At 41.8% G+C, this 16,205-nt stretch overlaps 1 protein-coding gene across 25 annotated transcripts in view; it reads right to left on the minus strand.

The window, feature by feature from the left end:
- Positions 1-14,656, minus strand: part of pknox1.1 (pbx/knotted 1 homeobox 1.1) — a 90,306-nt gene extending 75,650 nt beyond the window's left edge. For 3 of the 25 annotated variants that reach the window (XM_049728433.1, XM_049728428.1, XM_049728418.1), the window contains exons 1-2: positions 6,799-6,896; positions 2,840-2,952 (exon numbers count right to left, since the gene is read on the minus strand). In XM_049728433.1, the coding sequence (XP_049584390.1) occupies positions 2,840-2,893 (54 nt within the window). In that variant the 5' untranslated portion in view covers positions 2,894-2,952; positions 6,799-6,896. Of the gene's footprint in view, positions 1-2,835; positions 2,953-6,798; positions 6,897-13,061; positions 13,152-13,761; positions 13,805-14,175; positions 14,443-14,489 lie in introns of those variants that run through there. The other 22 variants (XM_068651653.1, XM_068651651.1, XM_049728431.2 and 19 more) reach the window with 18 other exon arrangements.
- Between the last annotated feature and the right edge of the window lie 1,549 nt (positions 14,657-16,205).

Genomic DNA, 16,205 nt, shown 5'->3' on the forward strand with positions numbered 1-16,205 from the left:
TTTTGTGTGGAAAGTGTAGGGTTTGTTGTGAATAGTCCATATCGCCTGTTTTTGAAGTTTAATGAGAGTGCCACCTCGAGTGCAAAAATAAAAATCAATCCTGGTATGTTTAACCTGGGCTAGGAAAATTGGCAGGCACATGTACCACTCCAAGACATACAAACGTTCAATTCCAGCCACACTCTAAAAGTCTAAAATGAACAGGAGTTGTGAATTTTTGAATGTCTAACTTCATCCATTGATTTTTGCATGAGTTTTGCACCCCTGTCATGGAGGGTTCATACAATTGACTTCAAACTAGAGTTGCTATAAAATACAGGGATGAGAATGGCAAATGTGAAAAAGCACGGAAAAGTAAGGGGGGAGGGTATACAGTCAAACCTCGGTTCTCGAACAAATCGGAATTTGAACGAAAAATTCTAGATTGTTCTGCTTCGGTTGTCGAACAAAATTCGGAGGTCGAACCTCGCGAAATGAGCCAAAAGGACCCGAGAAAACCCGATCATGCGGCCCGGATGCCGACTGACTCCTTTCGTTATCGTATTTTCGTTACTTTGAGGATTGTATTAACCCCTAATCATGCCTCCAAAGAAAGCAAGTGGGAGCAGTAAAGCCATCCTAAAACACAAAGACACTCTTAAACCAATGCGACAGTGAGCGCCCGGCGCGCTGCGGTTGCGCGATCGGACCAAGTTAAGCTCCCTGTGCACTGAGGTCCACTTAAATTTTGGAAAGTACATCAGGACTTTAAAAATACGCGCTACGGTTGCGCGTTCAGCAGTACGCTGCAGTTGCGCGATGGGACAAAAATGCGCAAATTAAAAAATGCTTAAAAAAGGCGTTTTTTTTTTTTTAGTCTTGGAACGGATTAATTTTTTTTCCATTATTTGTAATGGGAAAAATAGATTCTGAATTTGACAGATTCACTTCTCGAACCGCCTTCTGGTCGAAAACCAAGGTTTGACTATATATATATATATATATATATATATATATATATATATATATATATATATATATATATATATATATATATATATGCCGATATGCCGTCGCGGCGGGTGGGGGAATGCTCGCGAGTCGCCGAGGCTAACGTTGCCCGGCCAGCTAGCCTGAAAATACTATAACACTATAAATCCATCTATCCATCTTCTTCCGCTTATCCGGGGTCAGGTCGTGGGGGCAACAGCTTTAGAAGGGCCTCCCGGACTTCCCTCTCCCCAGCCACTTCGTCCAGCTCATCCCCGGGGGGATCCCAAGGCATTCCCAAGCCAGCTGAGAGACAGTCTCTCCAGCGCGCCCTGGGTCGTCCACAGGGCCTCCTGCCAATGGGACCTGCCCGGAACACCTTCCCATGGAGGCGTCCAAGAGGCATCCTGATGAGACACCCGAGCCACCTCTGAGCTGTCGGACCCGTCCCCCCCACCCGGGCACTCCGGTTTCCTCTCACATCCCAAAAACATGCTTGGTAGGCCAATTGAGCACTCCAAATTGCCACAAGGTGTGAGTGCAAGTGCGGATCGTTGTTCGTCTCTGTGTGCCCCGCGATCAGCTGGCAAACGGTTCAGGGTGTCCCCCGATTACTGCCCGATGGCTGCTGGGATAGGCTCCAACACGCCCGCGACCTCCGTGGGGACAATTGTTGTAGAGAATGGATGGATAAAATACTATAAAATATAATAAAATACAAAATACTGTAAAACAGGGTCAGGCAATTAAATTTAGCATTTCATATGCATATCTTGTTAATAACTCACCTGCACATAATCCAGAAAATCTGAAACGTTATATGTTTAGTCTGAAGATATCTACCGTATTTTCGTGACTATAAATCAGAGTTTTATTTTCATAGTTCATTATTTGGCCAGGGGTGTGACTTATACGCTGGAGTGACTTGTGTGAAATTAACACATTATATCATTTCACATGTTATTTTCACACTAAACCGCAAGAGGGCGCTCTCGGCCTGTGGAATAATTAGATTGCAACTGACAAAGAATCTGACATAAGTGACGTAGGAGAGAAAGCATTGCATCTTCTCCCTCCGGAGTTAGCGAAGTTGTTTAAAAGTGATAGAGGATGAAGATTTCATCAGATTTAGTGATTTGGAGTGACACGGATGGTTTGGTTAATTTGTTAGCATGTTATTTATGCTATTGTATACCACACAATTATTCAGCCTGTTGTTGTCTTTATTCTATTTTTATTTTAAATTGCCTTTCAAAATGACCTGTCTGTTCTTGATGTTGGATTTTATCAAATAAATTTCTCCCCAAAACAGGCTTATACTCCAGTGCAACTTGTATACGTCTTTTCCTTCTTTATTATGCGTTTTATGGCTGGTGCAACATGTACGCCGTACTTGTACATATAGTCCGGAAAATACCGTAAATGATAATATCTTGTACCTATAGCGCCACTTAAAGATAGGAAATCTAATTCTTTACACTTCGATGTACTTCAACAAATCCAACAAAAAAATTGTCAGGATAGCCTCAAGATTTTGATCATGCTCATGCGTTAAATTTTGTGATGTAAAAGGTGTGGCCATTGCGCTGCAAAAATATTACTTTTATTATTTAGGCAAACGGCTGTGATATTAGAAAGGGTGAAAACATAAGGGGGTCTTAATACTTCCGTACCCATTGTACATACACACACGCAACTATGACAACACAATGACGACAACTACAACACACATGCTCGCGTAGCAAAAAAGAAAACGGCAGATTTACAGGGTGTTGAACACACCCTTTACCTTAGTATTATTATTTAGACAAAACAAAACATGTTTCTTGTGTCAAAAAAGGTATATGAAATAATAATCTTGCTCACCCACCTGGCGCTTTCCTTTGGAGTATTTGTCAATGGAAACCGAATGGGCTGCCATCATGCTCAACGCAGATGCTGCAAGCACTCAGGCATTATAGATTGTGAGAAAAGGTAGTCAGCCTAAACAAAACACAATTTTTATTAAATTTACATAAACCTTACAATGACCGTGTTAATGTGGAGAAAAATTTAGATGGTATTACTGTATCGTTTACATTTAAATATTTTCATTCTTTGTAAACCAAATGACCGAACATTGATTGCTTTTTTTACTATGATCACAATGTTATACTCATCCTTGAGAACAAATTGTAAATATGTGTAGACCGAACATATAAATTAAGAAACTTCTCTGGCACCTGATTGAGCAGGAATCAGGGTTTTTCCTGCATTCAAAATTGCCAGGCTGCGGACAGCCAGCCTGTCACGAACGAGGCAGGACAACCATGTGCAACACGGACTGTTTATTAGGGGAATGCAAAAAGATGAAAACGAGAAAAGGGAGGCCAGAACACCTGGCAGAGCGGGTGCACAAGACGATTGACGAGTCGGTCAGCGCGCTTGCGTCGTGCATCGTGGTGGCATCTTGTTGCACAGCGGATCAGACAAATGGGAATCAGGTGCAAGGTATGCATGTGTCAAGGCAGACAACCAGCCAGGCGTACCATTAAACAGCAGATCAGGTAAACGGGAATTAGGTGGCCAGGGTCCGGGACAGTGGTAATGAACCCTGATAGCGTGCCTCTGAGCAATGTGCTTCACTGAGGACAAGCGCCAACTGCCGCGCACATAGTTAAAAAGCACTGCCGTCTAATAGTTGGGACAGCGGCCATGAGTGCTGACAGCGCGGGGTGTGCCTCTGAACAATGTGCGTCACTGCGGGCGTGACTGAGTTCAAGCACAGGAGCAGCATCCGGCCACGCGCGAGGGAAGGAGCACCAACCAGAGGCGATTTCTTAACCCTCCTGAAGTTCCGCAGATTGTCCAACTCCTCCAGGATGGCACATCCATGCGTGCTGTTCCAAGAAGATTTGATATGTGTCCGAGTACAATCTCCAGAGCATGGAGGAGATTCCAGGAGACAGGCAGTTACTCTAGGAGAGCTGGACAGGGCCGTAGACGGTCCTCATTCCATCAGCAGGACCGATATCTGCTGCTTTGTGCAAGGAGGAACAGGTTGAGTACTGCCCGAGCCCTACAGAATTACTTCAAGCAGGCTACTGGTGTGAATGTCTCTGCCCAAACAGTCAGAAACAGACTTCACGAGGGTGTCCTCAGGGCACGACGTCCTGTAGTGTTTCCTGTGCTCATTGCTCAGCACCGTGGAGCTCGATTGGCATTTGCCATAGAACACCAGAACTGGCAAGTCCGCCACTGGCGCCCTGTGCTTTTCACCGATGAGAGCAGGTTTACCCTGAGCACCTGTGATAGATGTGAAAGGGTCTGGAGAAGCCAAGGAGAGCGCTATGCTGCCTGCAACATCATTCAGCATGACCGGTTTGGTGATGGGTCAGTGATGGTCTGGGGAGGGATTTCCATAGAGGGACGAACAGACTGGCGAGAGAACGGCAATCTGACTGCTCACTGATGCCCTTAGACAGATCTGGGAGGACATCTCACAAGACACCATCCGTCGTCTCATTAGGAGCATGCCGCGACGTTGTCAAGCATGCATACATGCTCGTGGGGGCCACACAAGATATTGAAAATAATTTTGAGTTGCAGAAATTGAATTTAGGCAAAAAGGACGAGCCTGCCATATCATTTTTTCACTTTGATTTTTGGGGTGTCTGTATACTGAGCCCTCTGTCTGTATTTCTGTAGGCTGAAAACTTTTATTTCCATCAAAAGATGTGGCATACTAACCCTAACCCTAACTTTTCTGTGCACTTTGAAATAAATGTTTTTTTGATATTGTTTTTGATGAACTTTGAGTTGAATGATCTCAGAGCTACAGTAGCGAATCTCTCATAAGGCTCTTTTGAAAATAACAATCACGTTTTTTGTTATTTTTTTACGAACACTCCCTCCACATATATATGCCGTTATCGATGACAGATCCGCGGGACTGTTGTAATCTTGAGGCGTGCCTTGCGGAGATCAAGCAATGGATGTCTCTCAACTTCCTTCCTCTTAACCCAGATAAAACTGAGATGTTGATAATTGGTCCTACTCGTTATCAACACTTATTTAAGGAAACCACTATAACTATAGATAACCGTACTATCACTCAGAGTGATACTGTAACAAATCTCGGGGTAATATTTGACCAAACGCTCTCCTTTCAAAAACACATTATGAATATAACCAGAATTGCGTTTTGTCACCTTCGTACTATTGCTAAGATTCGTCCGATCCTCGACCGGGGATGCGGAAACTATTATACATGCGTTCGTCACGTCGCGCCTGGACTACTGTAATGTATTATTCTCTGGTTTTCCTAAATCCCTCATCAAAAGTCTACAGTTAGTACAAAATGCTGCTGCGAGTCTGCTCTCACGGACAAGAAAATTTGATCACATTACCCCAATATTAGCCAACTTACATTGGCTCCCGGTCCATTTAAGATGTGACTTCAAGGTTCTTCTACTAACCTATAAATCACTGCATGGCTTAGCGTCTTCATATCTTGTCGACCTAGTCGTTCCTTATGTTCCGTCTCGTAACCTTTGTTCACAAAACGCTAGTCTTTTAGTTACACCGAGGGCCAAGAAAATGTCTGCAGGTTTTAGAGCATTCTCTATTCAGGCTCCAGAGCTTTGGAATGCCCTACCTATGGATATTAGAACTGCTACCTCAGTAGAAACATTTAAGACACGTTTAAAGACACATTTCTATGAGATGGCCTTTAACTAAATTGTAGTGGCCGATTCGGCCGGAGTTTGTTTTTGTTCTCTCTCCCCACCCCCCTCCCTGGCTGGGGAGGGGGTTAGGTGGCGCAAAAGCTGATAGCGGCTAGCTGGATTCTCGGGGACCAATTCAAGATGAGGAAACTGCAGCTCAACCTCCTTGAAGACACTGCCAGGACAATCGAGGGCACCTCCGACATCCATTTTTTCATTGATTTTCATATTATGTATTACTTGTGCCCTCTCTGCATCCATTACAACCTGGTGATCCTGAAAGGGGGATCCTTCCATCTGTGGTCCCTTCTCAAGGTTTCTCATTTTCCCCTGGTAGGGTTTTTTTGAGTTTTTCCTTGCCCTTTTGGGAGCTTAAGATGAGGGGATGCTTTGAGAATAATTGTCAATTTTTGTCTATGTGAAGCCCTTTGAGACTGTGATTTAGGGCTATACAAATAAACTTGACTTGACATACTATATTGCCTGAATAGCTTAATGACCCTTAAGGACCTGTTTAATGCACGCCTGATGGTTTTCTAAATCATGGACACTGCCAAAGTCATCTAAAAATGTTCAGTACTTGATTATATCTTATGTTTTGATTAATGCTAGATGCCAGTTTTGGATTACTACTGAATGTTCTGGACAGAGGGAGATGTTTTGCCTAACAATGAAAAGATATGTGTCAAAAGATAGTGTCAAAAGAACAAACAAACAAATGCATGGTAAGTGGTGAGTAAGAACTTTGCATAGTCAGGGAACAAACAAATTAATGGTGTCATAGCCAAAAGTTCACATAATTCCGTACAAAATGACAAAATTGAAAGAATGATGAATGGGCGGTGTGCGACAGTGGGCGAAGTGGATGCATGTGCAAGAATGGTACAGGAAGAACACTTGGAGATAAAACCGGTATAGGTGCCAGAGGAAGAGCGGCAGGAGGAAAACAACCAAGAACCCGGTCAAAGGTGATCGCCAGTGCCGAAAGACGGGATGGAAAACAGCAGCCCCACACACACCGAATCGCCCATAATGAGCACCCACCCCCACGGAACCAGCGCTCACCGAACATCACCCATCAAACTCGGCCCACACTGGCATGTGCAACTGAATATAAACTGACCAAAGAACCTTGAACGTTGCCTTTTCTGAATGGAGACTTTCTGCTCTTGAGCATGGTCGCACGAAAGGCCCAGCGCTTTCTTTCTTTCTTGTACTTTCCTGAAAACAGAGCTTTCTTAAGAATTGTGATTGAACTCAATCAACCTGTATAAGTCTAAATTTTGTGTCAGTATCTTAGCCTTTTCCTAAAACTGAAGAAATAAAACGAGCATGCAGTGAGTAAATTGGATAACAGGTTATGGCTTTTGCCGTGAGGCGCGAATAGCGCGCTTCCCAAATTGTGGACCAAATCTAACAAATGGTGACCATCTGGCGTGATTTCTTCAGAATCAAAAGTGCATGCTCCAGGAAAGATTCTTCCTTCTTCGCTCTTGCGCAACAATATTGCAGACCGATCGGCACAAAAGGTAAGGGGGGAAACTATTTTTCAATAAAATCTCCCAGTTCAGCAATATTGTGGAGTGAAAGCAGAGTAAAACTAAATATTAATAATTTTAGCTCTGTGTTCAGGAATGGTGGTTGTATATACACTTATGATTGTATGGAAACTGGCGAAAAAGTGATTTCTTTTTGAAAAAGACAAAGGTGATGAGGACTTTGTCTGATCAGCGAAGGGCGCTCTCACCGCTGGAACTTGTGGGATGTCAATGGCTAGCATATGGGCACCGGAGTGGCCTCAATAGTAGACGCTTCGGGACTTTGTACTGTTGCCTAAGGTCGGGGTTGATTAGCTCGGCTAGGCCACCATACGAGTCAGAGACTCGTGAAAAAAGAAAAAAAAAAAGTAAAGGCATCGCTGATATAGCAGGACAGATGCCGAGTTAATAGTAAATTGTAAATGTTTTCTTCATGCAGATAGGTTAACAGGCACGGAATTTAGTGAGGAGATAATTGATCAATTGATGAAGGTTAATAATTGTACAAATTCTAGTCACATGTTTTGAGGGACAACAACAACATTATGATTAATTTGCAGACCATTATTTAGTATGTGATGACAGTGTCTAGATGAGTAGATTGTTTTATCAAAAATTGTGAGTGAAAGAGGAGGTTTGATTTGTAATCTGTCATTTGGGTGCCACTTTTAAGAGTCAACATGCAAGGTCTGTGCAGGAGCATAGATTGTTTTTTGTTTGTTTTTTAAAGATATATTTAACAGTTTATCTCAGTGCAGTAAGTACCGTATTTTTCTGACTAAAAGTCGCTCCGGAATATAGGTGGCATTAGCCATAAAATGCACAATAACGTGAAAAAAAACATATATAAGGTCGCTCCGGAGTATAAGTCGCATTTTGGGGGAAATTTATTTGACAAAATCCAACACCAACAACAGACATGAACGAGCAACAACGGGCTAAACAATAGGTACAAACGAAGAGCTGAGAACGGGCCTGATGTAACATTCAGAGTTATTCAAATAAGCATTACATAAATAACACGTTTATAAAACTATCTGTGTCACTCCAATTCATTAAATCCATCGATGGTCCTTTATGTCAACAATGCCGGCCGGGTGTGCGACGCTGACGGCGGTTGCACTTCAAAATATTCCACAGGCCCATAACGATATATAAATTATATATCAAATAACTATTATATAAGCAATAATATTATCAAACCATCTGTGTCACTCCTAATCATTAAATCCGTCGATCGTCCTTTATGTCAACAATGACGGCCGGATGCGCGCAGCTGACGGCGCTCGCACTTTAAAATATTCCACAGGCCCATATAACGATATATAAATTATATATCAAATAACTATTATATGAGCAATAATATGATCAAACCATCTGTGTCACTTCAAATCATTAAATCCATCAATCAAATTGCTCGTCCTTTGTCAACAACGCCGCGCGTGCGCCCTGACGTCAGCATCGTCGTTATTCCACAGATCTAGTATATTGCAGCGTTAACAAAGTACAAGGAAAGACGTGGGTTTGGTAAATGGCTCTTTATTTAACAAAACAAGAGTTCAACGAGCCAACAACTACTGAACTGTAACGATAAAAGTTTTTTTTGAAAACTTGTGAAAAAATTCACATATCAGTCGCTCCTCTGTATACGTCGCCCCCCCCCACACACACAAACTATGAAAAAACACGACTTTTAGTCCAAGAAATACGGTATATAGAAATTTTAAAGGACTTAAAATTAAAAGCAAAATTACTTCTGACATATGCCAGCTAGCATGAGGATGGCAAATAAATAAATGAAATACTAGCTCAAATGTGGCATGTGTTTTAAATTGGGCGATAAGGCATTCACTTTCAAGCACTATTCTTTAGCGCTGCTGACAATAATAACTTATGAGATGTTAAATCAAGGAGGAGTGTCATATTTGGAACACAGGCACTGTATGACCCATAGATTGAACAATAACATTTTCCGCATATACAACCATGTGGGTCGAATGTTAAATTACATTACAGTTAATTACAAAGGATTTCAGAACTTTATTTGATGATAAACAATGGAAGTCAGAAAAAACAAAAAAAATAAAAGAAGAACGAAGATTTTAGCCTTGTTAATGGGTAGTGTGGATGGATTACTCAGAAGGAAAAAGAGAAAGCATTTGATAAGGGCGGTTTGATACTACGATGATGAATGTGCCCAACTGATAGAATACAAATGCTAATAGGAGGAGTTGGGTGTAATAAACAAATGCTACACAGGAAGATTTGATAACACAAAGATAGTTTTGTGAAATTTGTGTCCCAGTGTGTTCTGCCCTAGCGCATGGCACAATTCCTGAACCGAGTCCTCTACTCCACTGGCTGTCTCAAAAGCAACAGAGGACGGTCACTGGTGATGAGACAACTTTGACCTTTGGGAGAACAACAGGAACTATTATCATGCTTGAAGGGGGCAAGCAAAGCTCTTCACAGGACAAGAACCATACAGTTGGGGGAATACACACAGTTGCAGATCAAAAAGAAAATTGACTAAAAGAACAAAGACAAGATGGACGCATTTGAGAGTGGCGGACGGTCCAGCCCTGAATCATTATCATGAGAGTATAGATATACCCCCAAAAAAAATTCACCATTAAAATCTGATGTGTTTTCAGTGTTCCTTTAATTTTTTTTGAGCAGTGTAGTAATACAGGGCACTACTTAATTAAAAAAGAATACAGTAGGGCTTTAAATAAATACAGTGACATTACCCTTGCGACAATTAATTTAAATGGCAAATTATGATAGGCACTTGAGGTTAAGATTAATAATCCATCCATCAATCCATTGTTGGTGCGGCTTGTCTTTACGAGGTTCAGAAAGGATTAACAATAACTAGAATTTGTAATTTCTGTGGAAATTGCGTGTGAAGGCGAAGAGGCTGAATAAAAATTTGGGGAATGCTACAAAATTATGTTTACATTTGGAACGAGTTCAATTGGTCAGAAAATGTAGGAAAATACAGAAAGAATTTTGTAAAATTGGGCGTGAATTTTAAAGTTGAAAATTTTAAATTTTTCCGAAGAGGGAAATTTTAGAATAGGTAGGCATAAGATTAACAGTTAAAAATTGAAACAAGTTGAGTCGATAAAAAAGAAACTTAATTTTGCAAAATTTTGCCGCAATTTCAAAAGTGAAAATGTGAAATTTTAATCTAGAAAGTGAAAGAAGGTGAATTGGATGAATTATGTGGAAGAAAATGAGAAATGTTGAATGTGCCATTAAGAATGAATACAATTTTGGCTGAAAATTTGTGAATTTCTCAACAACAAAAAAAACAAAAAAAAAAAAAGGTAAATATTTGGAATATTTGGCATGAATATTTAAGATGTTAAAAGTGGAATGGAGTAAATCAGATGAATTATGTGGAAATCCATCCATCCATTTTCCGTACCGCTTAGTCCCCACGGGGGTCGCGGGCGTGCTGGAGCCTATCCTAGCCGTCATCGGGCAGTAGGCGGGGGACACCCTGAACCGGTTGCCAGCCAATCGCAGGGCACACAGAGACAAACAACCATTCGCACTCGCACCTAGGGACAATTTGGAGTGATCAATCGGCCTACCAGGCATGTTTTTGGGATGTGGGAGGAAACCGCAGTGCCCGGAGAAAACCCACGCGGTCCGGGGAGAACATGCAAACTCCACACAGGGAGGGCCGGAGGTGGAATCGAACCCGCACCCTCCTAACTGTGAGGCGGACGTGCTATCCAGTGCGCCACCGAGCTTATGTGGAAACAGTTAAGATTTGAAAAAAAAATAAAAGGCAGAAGAATGCAGAAGTTGAAAAATAAAGTAAGGTCAATTTTATTTATTTAGCCAACAGGCAAGTCTCAAAGGGCTTCAAATATGCAAAAATTGACAATTTAAAGTGCAGGGATAACATGTGAGGGCTACAATAATGATCATGACAGCCAAAATATAACCCTAACCCTCAGATTTTTTTTCTCTTCCTTCCTCTTCTTTCGGTTGCTCCTGTTAGGGTCTGCGACAGCAGAGCAATCGTTTCCAAATCTTTCTGTCCTGTCACACCAACATCTGCATGTCCTCCCGCACCACTTCTATAAAATTTAAATGCAACATCTTCATCTCTGCCACACTCTCCATTATTTTGGCCAGTAGAGATTTCCAAGCCTCGCTTCTAACATTATTTCCCATAACTTCATGCTTTGCTTGATCAACATAACAACTCTGTAGCTAGTGCAGCTCTGCGCATCACCGTGGTCTGAAATAAAAAATAGGAACCAGCACCTTTCCTCAGGCATCTTCTCGCTTTTTAAGGAACCTCCCCTGCCATCTCTCCTTGATAGTTCCATGCAGCCACTGGAATGTCGTCTAGGCCAATTGCCTTTCCACTCTCCATCTTTTACAAATGTCTGGGTATGAATTTTATCTATATTTATTTTTCTCACTCACTGGCGGCCCCACAGAGGGGCTTGAAGCGGCTCCACAGAGGGCCATGGTGTGCCAACAGAGGAACCCTGGTAAAAAAGTCCCAATGATCATTGTCACACACACATCTGGGTGTGGTGAAATTTGTCCTCTGCATTCAACCCATCCCCATGTGATTTTGATCCATCCCCTGGGGGAGAGGGGAGCAGTGAGCAGCAGCGGTGCTGCGCGCGGGAATCATTTGGTGATCTAACCCCCCAATTCCAACCCTGAAAGCTGAGTGCCAAGCAGGGAGGCAATGGGTCCCATTTTTATAGTCTTTGGTATGACCCGGCCGGGGTTTGAACCCACTACCTTCCAGTCTCAGACACTCTACTACTAGGCCACTGAGCTGTAGTGTCAACGGTTTTGGTGACCTCAGTTAAACTGAGGTCAACAGAGGGAGTGAAGAAATGGGGTCGAAATACAAAAAGTCCTGCCTAGCTACAAAAACAGATATGCTCAAACCTCATTGAATAAAGTACATAAGCAGACAAGTATATTCACATATTAAAACAATAAAAGAAACATTTTAAGCATATAATTATACCTACACACCAAATCAATAAAGAAGACATAACTAGACATTTTTGATAGGTGGTAATGTCAAAGGTTTTTATAACTTTATGATCTGATATGTATTTCTGTGCACTTTGAAATAAATGTTTTTTTATATATTGCCTGAATAGCTTAATGGCCCTTAAGGAACTGTTTAATGCATGCCTGAAGATTTTCTAAATCACGGACACTGCCAAAGTCGTCTAAGAATGTTCAGTACTTGATTATATCTTATGTTTTGATTAATACTAGACGCCAGTTTTGGATTACTACTGAACGTTCTGGACAGAGGGAAATGTTTTGCCTAACAATGAAAAGATATGTGTCAAAAGATAGTGTCAAAAGAACAAACAAACAAATGCATGGTAAGTGGTGAGTAAGAGCTTTGCATAGTCAGGGAACATTAACAAATTGATGATGTCACAGCCAAAAGTTCACATAACTCCGTACAAAATGACAAAATTGAAAGAATGATGAATGGGCGGTGTGCGACAGTGGACGAAGTGGATGTATGTGCAAGAATGGTACAGGAAGGAGACTTGGAGATAAAACCGGTAGAGGTGCCAGAGGAAGAGCGGCAGGAGGAAAACAACCAAGAACCCGGTCAAAGGTGATCGCCAGGGCCGAAAGACGGGATGGAAAACAGCAGCCCCCACACACTCCGAATCGCCCATAATCAGCACCCACCCCCACGGAACCAGCTCTCACCGAACCAGCACCCACTCCCATGGAATCAAACTCTCCTGCGAACTTGCCACACCCCCTTACTCATCACCCATCAAACTCAGCCCACACTAGCATGTGCAACTGAATATAAACTGACCAAAGAACCTTGAACGTTGCCTTTTCTGAATGGAGACTTTCTGCTCTTGAGCATGGTCGCACGAAAGGCCCAGCGCTGTACTGTACTTTCCTGAAAACAGAGCTTTCTTAAGAATTGTGATTGAACTCAACCAACCTGTGTAAATCAAAATTTTGTTTCGGTGTCTTAGCCTTTTCCTAAAACTGAAGAAATAAAACGAGCACACAGTGAGTAAATTGGATAACAGGTGATTGGCTACGGATTTTGCTGTGAGGCGCGGATAGCGCGCTTCCCAAATTGTGGACCAAATCCAACAATACATACATACATACATACATGAATAAAACACAATAATAAACACGCAGGCACACGTGAGCACAGAGCGTACACAAACATTGTAATTATGAAGGACACCATTAAGTAAAAAAAATGTTTTGTTGTCCCACGTTTTAGGGTGAATAAAACAAAATATGAGCTGTGAAGTCTAAAATTGGCATTATATAAAGTTAACATTTTTGCACCACAGTGCAGCACTCGTATCCATGAAACTACTAGTACTAGATCATCAGCTCTTGACACGCTTTTCCGTTGCACTAACAAATGGCTGGAACGACTTTTAACACAACAGGGAACTTTCAGCCCCGTGTCCGATTTTTGCGTGGTGGCAAAGTGAGCGCATGTACGAAGCAGTCTGACAACTTCGAGCAACTAAATACTCAACTCAGTATGTGTCGAGCCTCTATTTTGTGCTCCATGTTGGCCGCCTGTAACACCAAGTCACATTTGGCAATACAAATGGATTGGAACGTAACTGCCGACCCGGTTCCTAGCTAACATTAGCACAGTAGCTAACGGCTATTTATAAGTGGTTCTCCCGCTGGTACTATTAAAATACAAACCACCATATTCATCTTCTAAAAATTCATTAGCAAAAGTATTTTGTTGGGCTTTCGTAGCACTAATAAACGAAAACACAGTAAATTAAGTGTATTGTAAATTGTGTGCCAATACAGAATGTGAATAGACTTGACGGTGAGAAATAGCACTGGCTTTGTGTTTATTTAATCGGTCGAAGACCGCATTTGAAATGAATTTATTTAGCTGCACCAAAGGAGCCTAAACTGAGGTTACCTACAGCTTCGAGAGAACGGTAAATTATAATGTAAAACAGCCGCCCTCTTATCCTTCCTCTCCGCGCTAGCATTACAGCTGCCGGGCCTCGTTTGGAGCGTTGGCCGTGTGATTTTCCACAACCCTCGTCTCAACGGCGACATTTTTCCCCACCCTCCTCTTGTATACAGAATTTATTATTCCACATTGTTACTCCCCTCATCAAGCTTCTGCTGCCCCACAAGACTACGCGTTTTCTCGCCCTAGGCCATTTAAGCGTTGAGCGCAGATTGTTTGATTGATAGGGACGGAAAATAGGGATTTTGAGTGACAGCTTACCTGAGTGCCAATCTTCGTCACACTGACAAGCGGCTGCAGCAATCCGGACCCGCAATTGTCGCGGTGCGTCATCGCGTATGGTCACGCAGGGACGTTTGGGACATTAATATTTATAAGGTGGGCGGTCAATGACGTTCTGCAGGTCTCAGCTGCCTCTGCACTGTTGGTTTTATCTCTCCAATGACGTGCCTGCTACTGGTTTGTCATTGTTATTCCTATAAGCGGTGGTTCCCAATCGTTATTGCCCTTTTTGGCTTGTGTAACTGCGACATATTTGTCATACCGTGAGTACACCCTGACTTATAAGACATGTTGATGGTTCTCCAAAAGTAGACCATAACACAACAAAATTTTATTTTGCTACATTAATTTGAATGTTTGGCTTTTTTTAACTAAAATGAAACATACAACCAATTATGTTGCCATGAAAATATGAAATGGGGGGGTCAAAAGAAGAAGAAAAAAAAAACATCCATTCTTTTACAGTAGTGCAGGCATGTCAAACTCAGTTTGGCTCTGGGGCCGGATCCAGACTTTCTGTTCTCAGGTGGGCCGGATCAGTAAAAGAATGTCAACTCCAAATGTTTTGCTTTGTTTTTCAGTACTATGTTTTATCATTCAGCCTACATTTGTAGCCTACCCTACATATTACCGGATGACAAGGAATTTTTTCTAAGCACAACACATTTTTTCCACAAACAATGAAAAAAAATGATTTCATGGTTCACTGGTTTATTTTAACAATGAAGTGAACGCAGTTTTACACCTGAACCAACTCACCACACTTAACAAACTCAAGTGGGAGCTACGTATGAAAAAAAAATATTCTCGCCTTAATTGTCGTACTGCTTTGAAATAAATAAAAAAAGAAATACAAAATAAAAGTTATAGCAGTGCATGCTTATACTACATCCGATCAAATTACTAGGCTGGGCCTACTGAAGCTGAGAATATACTGCACAATATTAACTGTCTTTAATATGAAACCAGTTTAATCTTATTTTTAATGATCTGTATTAATGAGTGCAAACTAATTTCGTGTCATCACACTTTTTTTCTCTTTCACTGCACTCCTGCAGTCTCCTTGCTGCTGCTGGCTCCTGAAACTTGGGATCTTTTTGCCTTCACAAGTGTATCAATATTGGGTGTCAAATCCTGAGTAGCAGCACATTTAACAATATCATTCAAGTGTTTATTTGTTAACCTTGAGCGCTGCTTTGTTTTAGTATTGTTCATTACGGAAAAAACCTGTTCACAAAGATAAGTAGTCCCAAACATGGATAGAACGTTTGCAGCCATGGCTGTTAATTTGGGGTAACCTGGCACGAGATATTGATAAAACGTATCCAATCCCACGGACCCAAATTTATCCTTCATAGCGGAATCGCACTGCAAGTCAATAAGCTCGAGTTGAATGTCAGCTGGCATATCAGAAGGCTTCACTGTAAATGGCGAGCGAAAAAAGCCAAATTTGTTCTCAAGTTCACTGAATACCTGAAACCTCTGCTCAAACTCTCGCAGCAAATCTGTTATGTTGTCTTTATATTTTTTCAAATCATTATCGGGACAGTCCGGTGCTTCCAGACGAACAGCTGTGAGACAAGAGAAATGTGCAGAGTCACCGCTGGATATCTGCGTCTCCCACAGTGATAGTTTCATCTTGAACGCACTTATGCTGTCGTAATATTGAGTGACAACTCTGTTTCGGCCCTGCAA

Source organism: Syngnathus scovelli, chromosome 8, assembly GCF_024217435.2.
Source record: "Syngnathus scovelli strain Florida chromosome 8, RoL_Ssco_1.2, whole genome shotgun sequence".
NCBI classification, from domain to species: Eukaryota; Metazoa; Chordata; class Actinopteri; order Syngnathiformes; family Syngnathidae; genus Syngnathus; species Syngnathus scovelli.